The following is a 19,408-nucleotide window of genomic DNA, read 5'->3' as shown; positions in this document are numbered from 1 at the left end:
AACTAAAAACAAAAAAAAAAGAAAATGAATAAAAATCAGAATGTCGATATTATATTTAATTCGTACACTAATGAAAATGAAAGAATTAAAACCAAACAAATGGTGCTAAATAGGTACTACTATCCGATAAAGATATTATCGGAGCTTGGTGAATTGGGTGTTTCCCCACTAAGAATGTCAGAAAATTATATATTAAATAGCGTAGAACAAATTATTAAACTAGATGATATAGAGGTAAAAAAAAATTTTGTAAGTATACTAATAAATTGCTCCATAAAAAGGGAGAGAGTTTTAGATCATAGCGAATATGTTAATAACACATCAAACATTGTAAATATTAATAAATTACTTAAAATGGATCCATTGGATAATAATGAGTATTATAGCAGTGAATTATTACGTGAAAGTTTATTTGAATATTTTAAAAAAATGGTAGGATCAGAAGATAATATAATAAAAGTGCTATCAGATCAAATGAATCAATATTTAAAACTAAGTAATGCCAAGAATATTGATGAATTAATTAATGTGAGAAGAATAAGTGAAATATTATCACAAGGCTCTGCTAATTTTGAAGGGGATGATTACTTTATTAATGGTTTTAGTAATATTTCTTCAAAGAACAAAATATTAGATTCAAAAATAATTAATTTTCCATTTATTTTACTCAGATTAAGAGAATCAATAATAAATCAAACATTAAATAATCTGACGGATTCAATAGAAGAAATTAAAATTATTTCTAGAGGTAATTTAATTAAGACAAGCTATTCTTTGTTTAACAACAATGTTACAAAATTATTTTACGATCAAAAAAGTCAAAACAATAACTTATTTGAATTAAAAAATGAAATACTCACAACAAATGATAACAATTATGAGTTAAAAATATTGATGGAATTTATTGTGAATTATATAGATTCAAGAGATGACGTTTTTAAAACATTGAAAGGAAACTACGATTTATTCGAATATAAATATAGAAGCATGGTCAAATATTTGTCTAAGGATTGTTTTAACACAGAACAAGGGAATCTGATTATTGAGCTGTCACTAAGAACGTTAATAAAAACACGTGATATATCGTTATTATTGTTTTTAATACATGAATTAGTTCAGTTAAAAGAATATATTGACAAAGATACTACAATTAAAATAAATGGTTATATATGGAATAAAATGCAACTATTGGGTTTAAAGTCTGATTGCTATTTATATACGTTACAAGAAAAGGTAGATAATATTGATGATAAGAACCAAGATGAGGATTATTGTTCAAACAAGAATAGCGATATAAGCCTGTCATTTAAAAATTCGAACTATGAAATTTATAATGTACCATTATTTAAATATGTATATATTGGTGGTATACCAATATATGGTTGTAGTATAATACAATTTAGTCTAGTTTCAGATTCAAGAATATTCAATAATGTGATACAGGAAGATAATGTAAGAACTAGAATTGAGGTATTGCTGACAAATAACGATGATGCTTTAAGTGAGAATATCCAGATTAATAGTAAAAGTATTTCAAAATTTGATACTAGAAAAAAAGGTGGTTCAAATTTTAAAATACCATATTCAATATTTACACTAGAACTTCTTGATAATGTCATATACATATACATAAATCCTAATTTTTGTCACAGAAAAACCAGCAAAAAAGAGCTTAGTGTAAAAAAAGTTCTAGAAAATTATTATTCTGGTGATTATATTGTGGAGTTTGTTTGTTATACGGAAATTGTTGAATGTAAAGCATATAAAACATGTTTATCCATATACATTAATGGCGAATTCGTATATAAATATTATTTTAATAAGGAATTATACGATATGTTAACATTATACCAAAAATCATCAGTTAATTTTCAAATAACTATGACTGATGGTGTTCATTTAGAAGTTAATGATGAATGTAACTATTCCAATAATTTAATTAAAGATACACTTGTAAAAAATGATATTATTGACAATATTGATTCAATAAAGAATTATGGACAAAATGATAGTATAGATATTAATTATGATAGTTCAAAATATAATGTTAGAGTAAGTGTAGATGAATTGTTATTATTTCTATCGGGTATATGGAGAAGAGTAATTGTAAAAAAATGTTGCAATACGTTGGTAAAAATAAATAATCACTCAAGTACAAATGAGACAAATAATATGAATATTTTATGTTTGATTCATAAAATATTATCAAATCTCATAAGCAAAAATACAAATGACTTAATTGGAATAAATGATGTCACTTTGTTAATTAACTTGGCATTAATATTTAAGTATATATTTTCAGATAACAATAATCTAGTTACAGAACTACTATCAAATAATAGTGGTAATAATAATAATAATATATTAATTACAATAGACGATTGTTTTCAACTAATACTAAAATTAATGAATATAAAATTTAGAAATGGTTACACAAGTTACGAGTGGTTAGTTAAAACAACAGGGATAAATATACTCTCCCAAATGAATTCATTATTGCTGACATACATTTTTTACACTACGAAAATAGATAATATAGTTGAATTTATTAAAATAATAATAAACGTTGACAGCAATGTAACGAATGAAATTGTAGAATTATTCAAGCATTTTATAACTAACAATATATTTAATTTAATAGTAACAAGATTACTTAAGAACAGAGATTTTAATATGAATAACGAAAGCATTGCAGAGTATAAAATTAACTCATATTATTTCATTTTGCTATCAGATATGTTAACTATAAATATAAATGGGAATAACGAACCTGATATTGATAATACGGAGCGGAATATTGGTAAAACGACAGACTTAGACTTTAAAGATGATAAACGTTTGAATAGTGTTGAAATATTCAATTATTTAACGGAAAATTTAATGAAACAAATTAAGTCAGAGAAAAAAAAGTATTATTATCCTTTTTGGATATATAAGGAATATGATATATTTAAACAAAAAAACAGTTTAGATAGTTCGTATCATAAAATATGTGATGGTTTTCCATTATATTATTTTAATTTTAATAAAAGAATAATCCTAAATATTCTTTTAAATATTTTTGTTATAAATGGTATGACTATTTCTCAGCATAATGTATTATTTTATTTACTGGATAATTTTGACAGGCGAGTATTTAATGAAATTAATAAATATCAATATAAAAGAAGATTTGAGAATAAATATGTTGAATTAGATTCTTCAAACAGTAGCAATTTTTCAGGTAAATTAAATAATTTTGGAAGAATGAGAAGACACAGCAGTTCAATGTATATAGTTGAATCAGGTAAAGTTAAGAAAAAACAAATGGATGAATATAATGAAACTGGCAATAATTATAATGATAATAATAATATAAACAATTACGACAGTGATAATAATGTTGTAAAAGATAATTTAGATGGTAAAGTCGAAGATCATTTGGAATTAAATAAAAATATAATATTTTGGAGAGATGCTATGTATGAAATATTTAGAATATTAATTATATATTCAGAAAATTGGTTTGAAAGTAACAATTTTTTATATGAAAATGAAAGTTCATACAAAATATCAAAAACCAATGATGAACAAGGTTACAACAAAATTAAAACTATAACTGATAAAATATATAAAGTTACATCAGGTATATACACCAAATCGAATATAATATGGTTTGGTTATTTTTTGAAATATGGAGTTACAGAGTCTCTAGGTAATTTTGTATCATTTACAATGAGTTCACTGGAGTTTTTTAAGAAAGAGATAAAGTTTAATTATAATATTGATATATGTAAACAAAAGTTGATAAGAATTGAAAAAATGACGAAATTTCTACTACAAAAAATAGTGATAAGTTTAAATATTAAAATAATGAAGGATATAATGGTATTTAACAAAAAATTTTCATGTTTTTCAAGAGAGATAATGGATTGTGATATTTTAAATTACAAAATATTTAATGATAATTTACATCCTATAATAGAAACGCATATATTATTTAATTGGTTAAAATCTCAATTACTTATGTGGTCATATGTTGATATTTCAAAAATATTCAAAGAATATTTGTTATTTTCAGTAGGTGAAAATGGTTTAATCGTATTAAATGATATTCATCCAATAATATATACAGACATAATAGAAAACAAACTTAAATATGAAAATATAAATAATTATAAAATTATTCATGATAATTTAAAAAATGGTGATGAAGATTGGATAGATACTTTAATATCAATGGTTAATGATGAATCACTTTTTTATGAAACAAATAATAGTAGCAATAGTAATATTGAATTTATTGAAAAAATAATAAATTCAGATTTAGATACAATAAATAGCCTAGGAAAATACTGGAGAAATTTTCATCCAAAATACAAAAATGTACAATTAGCAATATACTCGGTTGTTCTTCATTTGTTTGGGATTAAAAATTTAAATGATATCGATGATAAAAAGAAATATGTCCTTGATCTTTCTTTAGACATATCCATTAGATCTTGTTCGCAAATACTTTCGAATATACAGACACAAATAAGCAACACAATTAATGATGAAATAGATCTTCAGGAACAAATTAAGAATAAAGAATTGTTCATCGATTCAACAATAAAAAGATGTAGATGGATAATTGATAACATACCTTTTAATTTATTTAATGATTTTTATAATAATTGCATTAATTTTGGTAGTAATAATATTGATGATAATCATAATATAAATAAAGGTGGTAATTTGAATCAACTAATTGATGAAAATAAGAAAAATAGAAGGGCTACTGATACAAACATTACATTTAATAATAAGTTGAGAAGTAGTAACCATATTAATATGATAAAACAACTTTTGAATATAAGAAGAAAATCGTCCCAATATAACAATATTGATAATTCAAGCATTTCAATTAATTCAGTATCTTCATCATCGTCAAATCCAGCTGAAAATAGAAACTATTCAGATCCATCACTGCTAACGACATTGCCTCCGAATATATTGAAGAATGAGAAAGTGATCGGTAACAGTATAGAGAAAAGGCCAATCGATTTAAACGACGCATTAAATGTGTACATTAATTTTATATTAAATGGTCCACAAAATATAAATGATTACAATAAATTAATAAAATCAGAATTATTTACGATTTTATTGAGAATAATGACTGTAGAATCCGTTCGAATCATAACTAACTTCAATACAGACTATAAAATATCATTACAATCTTATTTAAGATATGAAGGTTGGATATATATTAGAATGTTACATTTATTTATAATAAATGAGTTTAATATTAAACAATTAACAGAAACAGAAAGTATAATAAACAGTTTAAAAAAAAAAGATTATGGTACTAATAACTTGTTAAGTAAAACTACAAATGGTAAGGGTTATTCAGAAATTAAAATAAAACCACATTTTAACTTAAATATTAAAAATTTAAGTGGTATAATAACTAATCTCAGAAAGTGGTTAGTTAGCATAGATCATAAAAATATTGACGATAATGATGAGTTTTGGTTTGATTCTTCTCTAAGGACGTTACTTTTGTATTCAATATTTAAAGATAAAAAGGAAACTTTTATTTTAGAACAACTTTCGAAATATATATTCCCATTTGCGAATAAAGATGAAGAAAATGTTAGTAGTGAGAATTATTATTTACAGCATGAAAATAAATTTAATATTAAGGATTCCATCACTGGAATTATAATAGTAGATATAGTAACGGAAAATGAAATAAATATTGTTAATTATTTAAAAGAGCAAGGATATTATTTGGAGCAAATTATTGGAAATAAATCAGCAGTTCAAAATATAGACGATTACAAGATATATTTATTTGTTCAAAGACTGAGTAATTTACCACTATATTCGATACCTGTGTTATCTTGTTCTAAAATTTTTAAGACATATTATAATATAAAATTAAATAAGTTGGATAATGCATTTATATTAAATCCAAATAATTGTGAGAATATAGATAGTAAATGTTTTTCATCTGAAAGTATTTCATATTCAGAATGCAGTAGTGATAGTCTATTAAAATACGGTGATGATAATTCGTTTATATATAGTAATGTTTATACTAAATTATATAAGAAAAAATCAGAAATAACAAGACAACTTTTAATTGAGGGTGAAAATGAAATGTATAGTTTAGAATGTATTATACCTTTAAATCCAAGAAAAGGTTCATTGAATTCTGAGGTAATGATAGAAGAAATGGAAAATGCTTTAATGGAAGTGCTAGATTTTGATGATTTAGGTGCGATTAACTTAAAAACAAATATATATGATGAGATTGATCAATTCAATTTTGTTTGCTTGTATAGTAAAAAAATAAATGTCAAGAATACATACACAAAAACCATATTGAGTAAAATGAATAATGATACTAAAATCGAACTAAATAGTAAGAAAAATGTATTAGATCGTTGTATTAAAAAAAAGGCAGACTATATACAAAAACATATCAGAAAAACAAAATTACCATTTATTTTACATTCAAATAAATCGTCAATTTCATCTTCATTATCATCCTCATCATCAATTGTATTGAAAAAAATGAATCCTGAAGTAATAAATAATAGTTATATAATTAGACTAAGGAAAAGGGGATGGATAATGTTTAAGTCATATATGATATCAATTTTAGTGTCAACAAATAATGATCTTGACATTAAAGAAATAACAATAAATTATGTATTTAATTTACTTTCTTTAATATCTAAGAGAATTATGACATTGAATGATAAAAGTAATAGTATTGGCATTGAAAGCAATATAGATGAATTGATGTTTTGCGTCGAGGATACAATTAATATTTTAGTATATGCTGTACAACTTACATGTTACTCAACTAAATTAAAGAATATAAATGAAAAAGTAATGAATAATTCTCTATTGGTTAAAGTTAATAGAAATGATAACAATACTAAAAGTGATGATGATATTTTAAATAAAGCAACAAAAGAAATTTCATATTTAATATTGGCCAAATTTTTAAAATTCCATGACGGTGAGAAACACTTGTTAAAAGATTTATGGACTAAAAATTCTTCGATAGAAACAAAATTATCTTTATTACTCACTGAATGCATAAGACAATGCACGTTAACTGAATTAATAATATTAAATTATTGTGGTAATAATCACGAAAATGTAAATTTTGAAGAAAAAAGCTCAAACGAATTATTTAATACACAATTAAATGATTTTTCACGAAATGAAAATAACAAAAAAGCAAACATCAATACATTGTCAATATCTTTGCCTGATTTACATATTTTTCCGAATAAATTTTTAAAAATGATATCATCTGAATTAATATATTTCACTCAAGAAATAAACAAAGATTCACTGCCTAATTCCGATCAAATTGAAGATAAAAATAGCAAATCAGAAGTTCAAAACAATATTATTAACGACAACAATACGAGATTAAGATCTGAACATCAAAACGTGAACAATAACATTAATGGCGACATTTCACCAGCATTTAGAAATCATCCCCATTCATCAATATTTATCGGAGCATTACAGACTGATAACTTTAATGTTAATATAGACGAGAGAGTGGTGCATTGCGATTTAGCAACATTAGGTGGAGGTATAGTAGTTTGTAGAGCTCCATTGACGTTTAGAGGTTTACAATCAACAGGCTTATCAATACCACCAAATATACTTTCATTCAGAGTACTAGGATTGGCAAGATTTGGAATAACAGTGGCACCCTCAAACGTGTTAACGATGCCACTAGAAGAGGTATTTCAGAGGAATGATGTAGTTGGTTTGAAGCCGCAAGTTCAATTGGGAATAGACAATAGGAATTTAAATAACGATATTTATCAACTTCCAGAAAATATGTTTGCTCTAGAAATTTCATATATTGAAGGAACAGTAATAGATATAAGGTATGGAGTAACTACAAATTCAACAGGTTCAATATTAAGATCTGAAATATTTATTGGTGGGGAAAGTATAGGAAGTGTACTAGAGGTACAGTTTAATGAATTAGCACAGATATCTGAAGAAACAAGGTTAGCAGTTATATTTGTTGTTCTGGATCCATTAACAATCTTATACGAGGGTCTTCCTTTTTCAACAAGATATCGCAGAAGAAGCAGTACATGGTTTGAAACAATCCAAGGTGTAATAACAGAAAATAACTTAGGAATTCAAACTCATAACTCATCTTCGAATAACAATGTTGATATAGATAAAGAATTGGAGAAAATAAATTTAAAACATAAATACAATACAGACTACATAGAATACATACAAAATATTAAATTATTCCAAGAAATTCTTATTTCAAATCATAACATTGTTAATGATATTAAAGATACTATAATAGAATCAATATATAATTGTTTCAGTGGTATTAGTAATGAATATTCAAAATATCTTTATAATTACTATAAAATAAATGAGAAATCAATAGATATAATACGTAATAATAGTGTAATTGATATTGGAATTGATGTTATTGATTCACTATTAGAAAAAACATTATTATTATGTTCAATATGTACTATATTCGGTATAGATATAAATCCATTAGAAGAAGATACAAATGAAGTGTTAAATATTAATAAGAATGTTTCTAATAATATATTAAATTATGATAACTCAAATGGTGGCAGAGCAACAAGAACAAAAAATGATAGAGAATTACTTCTGAGAAGGAGGTGTTCGAATATAGTACATGGAGATTTACCATGGCTAAGCAGTAGTGTAGATAGTGGTGTATTATGTTATACTTGTTTATATGGTCTAAACATTAATCAATTGGAGTTATTATTGAGAGGTTATTTAAAATTATTCAAAGTAGAATTTATAAATAAACTTTATTTCTTACTAGGAATTGAGAATATAAAAATAAATTATGGACAAGATGACAATCACATTGTTAAATATCAAAGACAATTATTGGAATCTATATCTGTATTAATTTCAAGATCATCTTTGGTAATATCCTTGGTGACAAGAGTAATTTTAGAGTTTTATCCTAATTACAATAGCAAATGTTTATTTAATAGTGAATTAAATGATACACTATATGACTTATTTTGCTTAATGAGTAATTTTTCATTATATTCATGTGAAGATAGTAGTGGTAATATAAATAATCAAATTTTCGATATATATTCCCAGTATTGTGATTTTAAAGATGAAAATGTTGAAGATAGTATGGAAGAAGAAGATAGAAAAAGTTTAATTAATATAATTTCAAGTATAGGTGTCGAATGCAAAAAAAAGAATATAAGTAAAAACACCGAATATAATAGTAATAATAGTATTGATATTGATAGTAATTCTGAAGAAGCAAATGATTTTGATATACCACTAATAGAATTAAAAACAATATTGCTGCCTGAAGATTGTAATACACTATGGAAATGGTTATCTGAACAAGATTTTATATTGAATACGGATACAGATCATTGTTTAGGATCAATTAAACATTTAGACAATTCAATATATGGAAAATTAAGTATGAATCAAAGAATATTTAATTTAGAAGGCTCTAATCCTGTTACTGCTAAAACATTAGTACTTAAATCGAACGGTACAACAGCAATATGGTCAATTAAAATATCAGCAATAGACATTATTTGCAATATATGTGGTATAATACCAGACAGAATAATAAACAATTTGTTTTTGAATAAAAGTGATATAAAATTGTTTTCAAATAAATTCTTTCAATTATTGAGAATAATGAGAATTTGTACATATTTTATAATAAGAGGAAGAGAAGATTTTGTATTTCCTGCTGCTCATCAAATAATTGAAGATAATAATCATTTATCCCCATCTCCAGATTATTGGTTAATGTATAGAAGATCATTATGTAACGATATAAACGCTCATTCAGATATTGTTATCAAAAAATCAACTGAATATATACTGAATAAAATAGATTATGAAAGCGTACTTATAGATAAATTATATTCATGGCAAAGAATTATTTATATATGTATATCAAAATTGCTTTACGAGGAAAGTGACAACAATTTAAATAAAAATTTAAGATCAATAATAGTGAATCACTTAAAAACAGAAATAATATTTCACCTTGTTGGTTCAATAATACAAATATATTCTATTAGAAAAATAGAAAGTTTTAAAAATAACAATTCATCTAAACAATTAAAGTATTCATCATTATCACCCTCAGTTTATGTTGCTCATTGGTTAATGGATCAATTTATAAGACATCCATTGTGTCCAAGTTTAATTAGAAAATCAATAATAAATAATTTAACATGGAATTCATTATTTTCACTTATTACTAATGGTGTGCACATACCTACTAAATTAGCAATAGATTCTTGCAGAATGACATACTGGATAACTACTTTATCTATCAATAATAATTGCAATAAACCAGATCAAATACAAGGAATATTAGATTCAATATGTTATTGTGTGTCATGTATACTTTCATTATATGAATCAAAAGTATCCTTTGAAAACGACAACTCATTAGTTAACATAAATAATTTACCTGTTTTTAGGGAATTAATATTGGGTAAAGTACCAATTACTCAATTAGGCTGGGACCACTTTACATCAGCAGAAGACTATAAACCAATCAATAGACAAAAAATAAACACAACTTTAGTTTGTCATTTTATGGCCTGCTCAGCAAGATGTATTCTAGATTCATCAGATGAATACACAATATTACCATTACCACATATTTTATCATTCTTTAATAAATACCTGAGTTTTATTTCTATTTCAAATCACTTAATGTTAAGCACAAGTGATACAATAATACATTCAAATGATGAACATAATATTTTAAATGATATAGGTAATAATACGGAAAACAATATTAGACCAAATACATTATTTCCCTGGAAATATATTCAAAATACACTAAATTATATAAATACAAGGAATGTATTAATTAAACAGGAAAATGATGTTTTTACTAAAGAATATTATTCACTATTAAGAATTAACTATGGTAATAATATTGAAAGTGATATTTTAGATAGGTACAAGCGAAACAATATTAACAATAATAATAATAATATTTATCACAATCAATTAAATAAATCCATTATGAAAAATTCGGGTTTTATAGGTTTTAAAATAGAACCAGTAAAACTTGAATATTGTTTGAATGACAAATCCAAAGGTTCAGCTATAAATAAACTCCCAAGAATTATTTATAGTGTTAGTGAATTAAGCGGAGCAATAAGTGAATTTGGTGGTTATGAATTTGGACTTGTATCATATAAAATTGGAGAAATAATTAAATCTACATTAAATAACTCAGATAAGATAATAGTAAACAATGATAATTTTAAGTTAAATGTTATGGAGAATCATTTAAATGATTTTAACAGTAAAAAACATAAAAATATAAGTTATGACATTTATGATTATAATATATATAACATTAGATTGGATAAATTACTTTACGTTAATGGTTTGCATACAAGCAACGTAAATATCAAAATTAATTTTAGTAAGCATTTAAATTCATTTAGCAGAAATCCTATTAAACATATGTTCATAGGTGGGATTGTATTTAATGAAGTACTAGATGGAGATCAAATATCTGAATTTTATAATTATTGGATTAAAAATGAATTAATTCATAAAATAAAATTAAAAAAGAATACTGAGAATATTACAAATTGTTGTAACGAAAATACCAGGAAAAAAATATATGCTGATTATGGTTATTTAGGTACCGTTATATACTCATTTTACGATGATCGTTGTTTAACATTTGGGAATGAAAATATTAAAAATAGTTTAACAAGAATAAGAGCAACCAAGGAAACTATAATCAAAGAGAGATTTAAGAGTTCTAAAATTGATATGAATATTATTTTTCAAAATAGATTGTTAACATTTGAAATAGATAATACTCCTTTTTCAATTACAGGATTGACACCAAATTCGAAATTTATGTTACCAATTATTTGCATAAATGTGAGCAATGAAGCAGTTCAAGATAATTCAACATTAGAGTGTAATATCATAGTAAGAAATAGTCTGAACAATGTTTTTATTCCATACAATCAAATAGTATCAAAAGTAGACTATTTGCCAATTATTCAAAATAGCATAGATAATATTAATAAATTAAAAAATAAAAATTACGAATATGTAAAATGGATACCAAACGAACTTAAACACAATTTTAACTATTATGATGATAATAGTAATTCAAGCAGTGATTCTTTGTTAATCAAAGTAAAAGAAAGAAATGAGTTAGTATGTTCACTTGCTGGAAATCATACAAGAATAATTGAAAAATTTGAAAGAAGTTGTAATAATATTAAAAATGAAGACAATATTGATGATAACAACGACACAAATAATTATAAACATAGCAATAATGATCAAAACAAAAGTGTAGTATCTGTTTTAGGTTATTTATATCCATGTATACCTAGTGGTATAAGTTTGTGCAGCAGTAATAATACTAGAAAAGAATTATATAGTAATGCATTGTTTAATAATTGGAGCAATTGTATTCTTCCAAACAATTCTAGTTGGTTTATTATAAATAAGAGAGAAAGTGGAAAAATAGAACAAATATACTCATATGGGAATGGTAAATTTAAGAGAAAAATATTGACTTCATTTGAAAATGATATTGATTTGAATAGTAGTAAAACCAAAAAAAATAACAAGAGTGGTGAAATAGCAAACGATTTCGAAGATGAGAATTACTACTTAGATGAATCTGATGTGACTGAATCACCACCCAGAACTAGATTATTTAAGAATCTAACTCCTGGAAAATCGTTCAGTGTTACATTTAATATTACGGAATCTAATAACTTGAATAATAATAATGAGAGTAATTCAATAGGATATGGTGTTGGGATAGATTGGTTAGATGGATTATTTAGATATATTTGGTTATCTGATGGAAGATTATTAGTTTCACTTATTCCACCATTACCTTATGAGATAAGTAAATTGAATAAGGAATATAAAATACCTATAAATAAAGAAATAATAATATATAATGATGATTTTTGTTCAAACAATGAAGACTACGTAAAAATAGAAAAATACACAGTAAATGATGAAATTACACTTGAATTTCAACCAAATATTCCAGCTATATTATTTTTTAAAAACGGTGATTATTGTTTCTCGTTTAATTTTACTGAATTTTATAAGAATATTGGCAATTACTATATAAATGATATAACAAAACTATTTGATGAGAATTGTGAATTTAATAACGATTATCATAACCACAATACAATAATGTTAAATAGCGATTTAGAGTATGATAATTACAGTTTAACAGAAAAACAAATATGGATATTAAGAACGTTAGTTGTAATGGCAATACTAGAAAACGATTCATATATATTAGATAAGTTAATCATGAAGTATAAAAAATATTTAATTGATTCAAAAAAAGGAGAATTTTTGTTTAAAGTGTTAATAAGTGATGATTTATATAATAATATACTTAATTGCATTCCAAAATCAGTGTTAAATACAAAATCATCACTAAGGTCATTATTAAATAATATATATGATTACGTCAAATTTCCAAATACAAGAGATTATTGTTTATTTAATAGACAAACAATGTATAATAGTAATCATAACAATAATAATTGTACCAATAACATTTGTAATATTATTAATGAGAATGAAGAGTCCTTGGTAGAAATATATGAAGAATTCAATTTAAATTGGGATTTATTGGATAAAATATTTACAATAAACATAAAAGACGAAATTGATAAAATACAAAATTCAGTAAAAATATTTTGTGAGAAAAGATCAGTAAGAATAGTTAAACATGAAACACCATTTTGGCTTGCGTGTTGGATAGGTTGTGAAGATATTGTAAGGTGTTTGCTCAAATATTTAGATATAAATAATACTGGTGCAAATTTAGAGAATTTAAATAATTCAAATAATAATAAAATATGTGAGATAAAAGAAAGTAAAAGTGTTAAACTAGTTACATCAATTTATATAGGTTGTCATTATATATCTGAGAATGATAATAATGGATTGCATTCATATAATGTTCAAATAGATAATGAATTACTAATAGAAAATGATATAAAGCATGAATCATTCCTTCAGACAGGAATAATGGGTTCTGTTATAAGTGGAAATACAAGAATGGTATACTTACTGTCATGTATATATGACTCGGATATTAATATTCAAGATAAACAGGGTAATACATGTTACCACTTTGCAATAGCATATGGTAATTTAAGCATAATACAATTACTTACGTACAAGGGAATAAATCCCTATATTATAAACAAGAAAAAACAGTTTGCAGGTTCAATATACAGAAATATGTATAAAAATTATGTCGAAAAAGATAAGAAATATTCATTTAATATTGATCCAGAAATAAACAAAAAATACAATATAAATATTGAGAATATTGCTTATAATAAAAAAAGCGTTAATAATACAAATTTTGAATCAGCTATTGATGATGATTATGATATTAATTTAAATGAATTGGATAATACAACAGATAATTATACAAATGAGTGGTTTATGACTCCAAAGCCACCAAAAATATGCTTTCATACAAATAGAAGTGAAATAGTAGAATTTACACAACAATATGAAAAGATATACTGTTTTTCAGTTTATAATAAAAATAGTATAAAATTGAATACAAATGAATCTTATAAAATACCATCTCCATCTATTAACCTGAATATCAACAATAAATCAAATTTGCTACCTCCTTACCAATATCCTTGGCCAGGTTTACTATCAGATTGCCAGATAATATCAGTAATAGATCACTCAATTAACAAAAACATGGTATTTGGGGTTGATAATATTAATTCAAACACAGAAGAAGGTAGTGAAGTATATATAAGTATTAAATCTTTAAATATAGGTGGAATATACAATAACTCAAATGTGTATGTTGGTAATCAAAATACAATTTCAACTCAAGCTCCACAGAATAATAATTGCAATAATCTATTGAAGAAACTTTATGATAAAAAAAAATTAAATATTCATATAATACAATATTTATTTTATAGATGGTTAAGATCAATTAGACCCTTTGGAACAAATAGATCATCAGGAAGTACCATATCACTATTATCAAGCAATATAAATAGAGTACCTGATACAGGAAGGCCTGTAGATGATATTGCCTTTAATATGAACTCAACTAATTATCATCAAAATAATGCTGCCGAAAATAATAGTAATAATATAAATGAAAGTCAACAAGGTAATAATAACGTTATCCATCATCAATTTTTACACAGAATTTCAGGTAGAAGAGATAATAATGCAAGACAACATGATGAAGATAATAGTAATAATAATCTATCAAATAATGCATTCTCAGGAACAACTGGTTTAAGTCATAGTGGAATAAATTTAGATAGAAATTCAGCAATAAGAAGCGCAAATTACTATTTCACATCTTCGTCACCAACTCTATCATCAACATTACCATGTTCTTATTCATATGCCTCACCTGGTAAAATATTTATAAAACAAGAAGTAGTAGATGAGATATATAATGGACTTTCACAAGTAGATAATATTAAACAAATATTAGAAATTATTCATGTCACGTATAAATACATAAATCAAATAGTATTATTAAAGACATCAATAAGTATTACAGCAAATCATAAAATTAGTGAAATAGTATTTCCAAAAAATGCAGGTTTATCAACAGGATCATCTTCGATTTCAGGTGGTATATCGAATTGTGTAAAAAATAATGATACAGTAAATGAAGACAAATCATGTTTTGAATCATCAAATGATGTAAGTCATGAATTTAATCTACAAGAATTAATGATAAGATCTTGTTGGGAATTGCTAGAAATGGAAGAATCTATAGATGATAAACAAGGTTATTATCCTTATTGGACATCTGAAAATGAAAGATATATATGGATACATAATATTAGAAAGTTGCTTTCATTAATAAGCAATGATTATAATAATTTAGATTATATTTCATGTAATTCATGGATAGAATGGATACCTAATTTAGATTTATTTGATAAAAGTATATTTAACAAGTACAAGAAGATGGTAATCAAAATGAACAATAAAAATTGCAATGATTCTGAATTATTAACTCCAAAACTTAATTATGAATTTATGCTAAAGCCAATAATATCAGTAGATATGAAAATATTACAAAAAATGCATTTATATTGTCAAAATAACATAGATCAAAATTTAGTTAAATTGATGAATATAGAATTGACTGTATATAATATATGCAAGGTATTGGTATATGAATTATTGAATCAAATGAGTTTTTGTGATAAAAAAGAATATGAAAATGATATAGATAAGTACAAAATTAACAATTTAGATATTAAAAACAAGACATTGATGATATTAGGGATAAAGAACACTGATATAAGTAAATTACTTCCTAAAAATACCTCTAGTATTTGGAATAAAACAAAAATATCACCATCGGATTCTGTTGATATGGTCAGATTTATTTCAAATTCAATCAAAAACTTAATAGTTTCTGTTATCCTCAAACACAATTTTGACAAGGAAAATGAATTAAGTCTATTGGGTATTGATTTCATGTTAAACAAAAAACCTTCGAATAGTAGTAGTATTACTGATAATTTATTAGATTGTAGTAATAAATATGAAGTATTTGAGAACATTAAGTCAACAATAGATGTAAACAATATATACTATGAAGACTCAGAATTTCCATTTAAAATTATTGAAATGCTATTGAATAAAACACTTCCAATATATACTACATCAATAGATGTATTTACTAAAATCCAAATAAATAACTCACCAAATCAAAGTTTAAATAAAATGAAACTAAAAATACAGGCATTGTGTTGGTATATAGACATTATACAACAATTTATATATGGAAGAATATTATTATTAAATAAATTCAACGATTTATCAAAATATACAATTCCAATGATATCAGGTGTTTACAATTCACCTACATTGAATTATGAGCAAGAAGATTTTCTAAGAATATCATCTTCATATTACTTTGTAAATAATTTCTATGGTGATTTATTTTGGAGGTTAAGTATTAGTGGGGACGCTATGAAAAACATACGAGAATATCAAGATTCATTAAACCACAATAGAACTAGTAGTGAAAATAATAGCGACAATATTGTACCAGTTTCAACATTACTATTACAATCAAGTAAATTACTTGGAACATGGGGAGGTTACCACAATATATATTCTTCACCAAGATATTTAATACATATTGGTCCATATGATTTGCCAATACCAATAAGTTCGTATTTACTATTAAAACCATTTTATAAATTAAGCTTGATAAATACACTTTGGAATGATATAATAAAGAGATTAATAGATTACAAGAAAAGAGATAATAACGGCAACACCACAGCAAATAATGGTTTGACAGTACATCTAAACAGAAATTTAGCTGTAAATGGAAACGATCCTTTAAAATATTCGCTCTTATCACAGTCAACTAGACAAATATTACATATGCTACCAGAGAAATTAAGAATTACAGAAAGACCATTCTTAATTGTATTTAGAGGAGAAGGTAGTACCGATTTTGGAGGTCCATTTCAAGAGTTTTTGTCATGGATTTCAAATGAAATAATGAATAAAAATAATGAAGTGAACGATAAAGAATATCAAATAAGCAACAACATGCAATATAACGGCTTATTTACGCTATGTGCTAATGCTCTCCATTCAATAGGTCATAACCAGGATACGGTGACAATTAATTCTATGTATTCAAATTACAAAACTATTGAATCAATATATATATGTGAAGACTTTTTGTTGTTTAGTAATATGGATAATTTAACTAAAAATAATGAACTAACTTTGCTCAAGAAATTTAAATATGATTATTATAGAAAAAGATTATTTAAATGTGACGATAACATCAAAAAAGATTCTTTTGATTTAAAAATTGCTATTCCTGAATTTAAAAATATTGTTAATAAAATACCTTCTTTAAAATGCAATCATAACTATTCCAATCCAAATAATATACTAACTACTACAATGGACTGTAACATTAATTATTACTCAAGGAAAAATATTAATATTGAAGGAAATAATTATAACAATAATGTTAATAATAGATATAAATACACCAATGATGACAATGATAGTGTTGATGATTGTTATCAATATGAAAATGATAATGATTACTACAATGAGGAAACAGAGAATGAGTACGAAATGGAAGTAGAAGATTATTATCGTGATGACGGTGGTCTTGTAAATACATCATCATCAATGTCATCATTAAGTTCAATACCGTTGGAAATGGACAACAATGAGACAATAAACAATACAAATCCAACACCAATATTAAATTCAGAAATAAATACACAAAGAGAGCATAATATAGACGATATGGGAATAATACATAAATTGGATCCCTGGGAGTGGCCTATTGACAAAGATATGAAAGAAATAATAAGTGAAATGTATGAGTGTCTAGGAAGGTTGATGGGGATATGTGTAACAACAAAGAGTGCATTAAACATTAACTTGAATCCGTTAATATGGAAAAAATTTTCTGGTCTGCCATTATCATTAAAAGATTTAGTAGATGCTGATTGTATCGCATATGAAATGCTTAATTCATTAAAATCTATTGAAAATGAAAATATAAATAAACAAAGAAATATATCTAATAGCAGCAGTAATACATCAGTAGTACCAGAAATAGAAGGGCTTACATTTCAAATTGAAAATATGAATGGAAATATAATATTATTATTAAATAGTGATGATAGTAATAGCAATAATAATGAATTTTATAATTGTGGTTCGAATATTGGTGTTAATTTAAATAATTTACATTTATTTATACAACTTGCAGAAAGGTGTAGGATGATGGATGATAGTGATATAATGATTAATATATTAAAAGGCTTTGGCACAATCATTCCACTGGGAAGAATGAGAATGTTATTTAACTATCAGAAAATTGAATATTTAATATGCGGTGAATCCAAAATAGATTTAAATGTACTTAAAAATCACACAGTCTCACCACATCCAGAATTAAAAGAACAACTATTTAAAGTACTGGAAACTTTTAATAATGAACAATTACAAAAATTGCTTAGGTTTGTATCTGGAAGGAGTAGACTACCTCAAGTAAACAATTCTAGTGACTGGAAATTTTCCATTAATTATGATAATCCAGATACCATTCAAGATAATCGATTACCTATTGCAACTACTTGTGGATTTAGATTATCACTACCTAGATATTCAAGCATTGAAATACTAAGATCAAGGTTACTTTATGCAATCAACAACTGTGTAGCTATCGATTTAGATGCATATGTTATACACGACAACTAGATGTAATATTAAGATCTTAAAATTATATTTATAAGAAATAAGTTAAGTCTATTTTTAATGATCAAAATAATGT

The 19,408-nt window shown here is 24.6% G+C and overlaps 1 protein-coding gene across 1 annotated transcript; it reads left to right on the top strand.

Moving 5' to 3' along the window:
• Window positions 1-24: 24 nt before the first annotated feature.
• FG379_000273 (ubiquitin ligase with a HECT domain at the C-terminus) lies at window positions 25-19,335 on the top strand (the record flags this gene model as incomplete). Its single annotated transcript, XM_067325683.1, has 1 exon — window positions 25-19,335. The coding sequence occupies one exon, from the start codon at window positions 25-27 to the stop codon at window positions 19,333-19,335; it is 19,311 nt and encodes a 6,436-aa protein (XP_067183227.1).
• Between the last annotated feature and the right edge of the window lie 73 nt (window positions 19,336-19,408).

The sequence above is a fragment of the Cryptosporidium bovis genome (assembly GCF_009768925.1).
Source record: "Cryptosporidium bovis isolate 45015 chromosome Unknown contig_10, whole genome shotgun sequence".
In the NCBI taxonomy this organism is placed as follows: domain Eukaryota; phylum Apicomplexa; class Conoidasida; order Eucoccidiorida; family Cryptosporidiidae; genus Cryptosporidium; species Cryptosporidium bovis.
The sequence above is the reverse complement of the archived record's forward strand: the minus strand, read 5'-3'. Positions and strand labels throughout refer to the sequence as shown.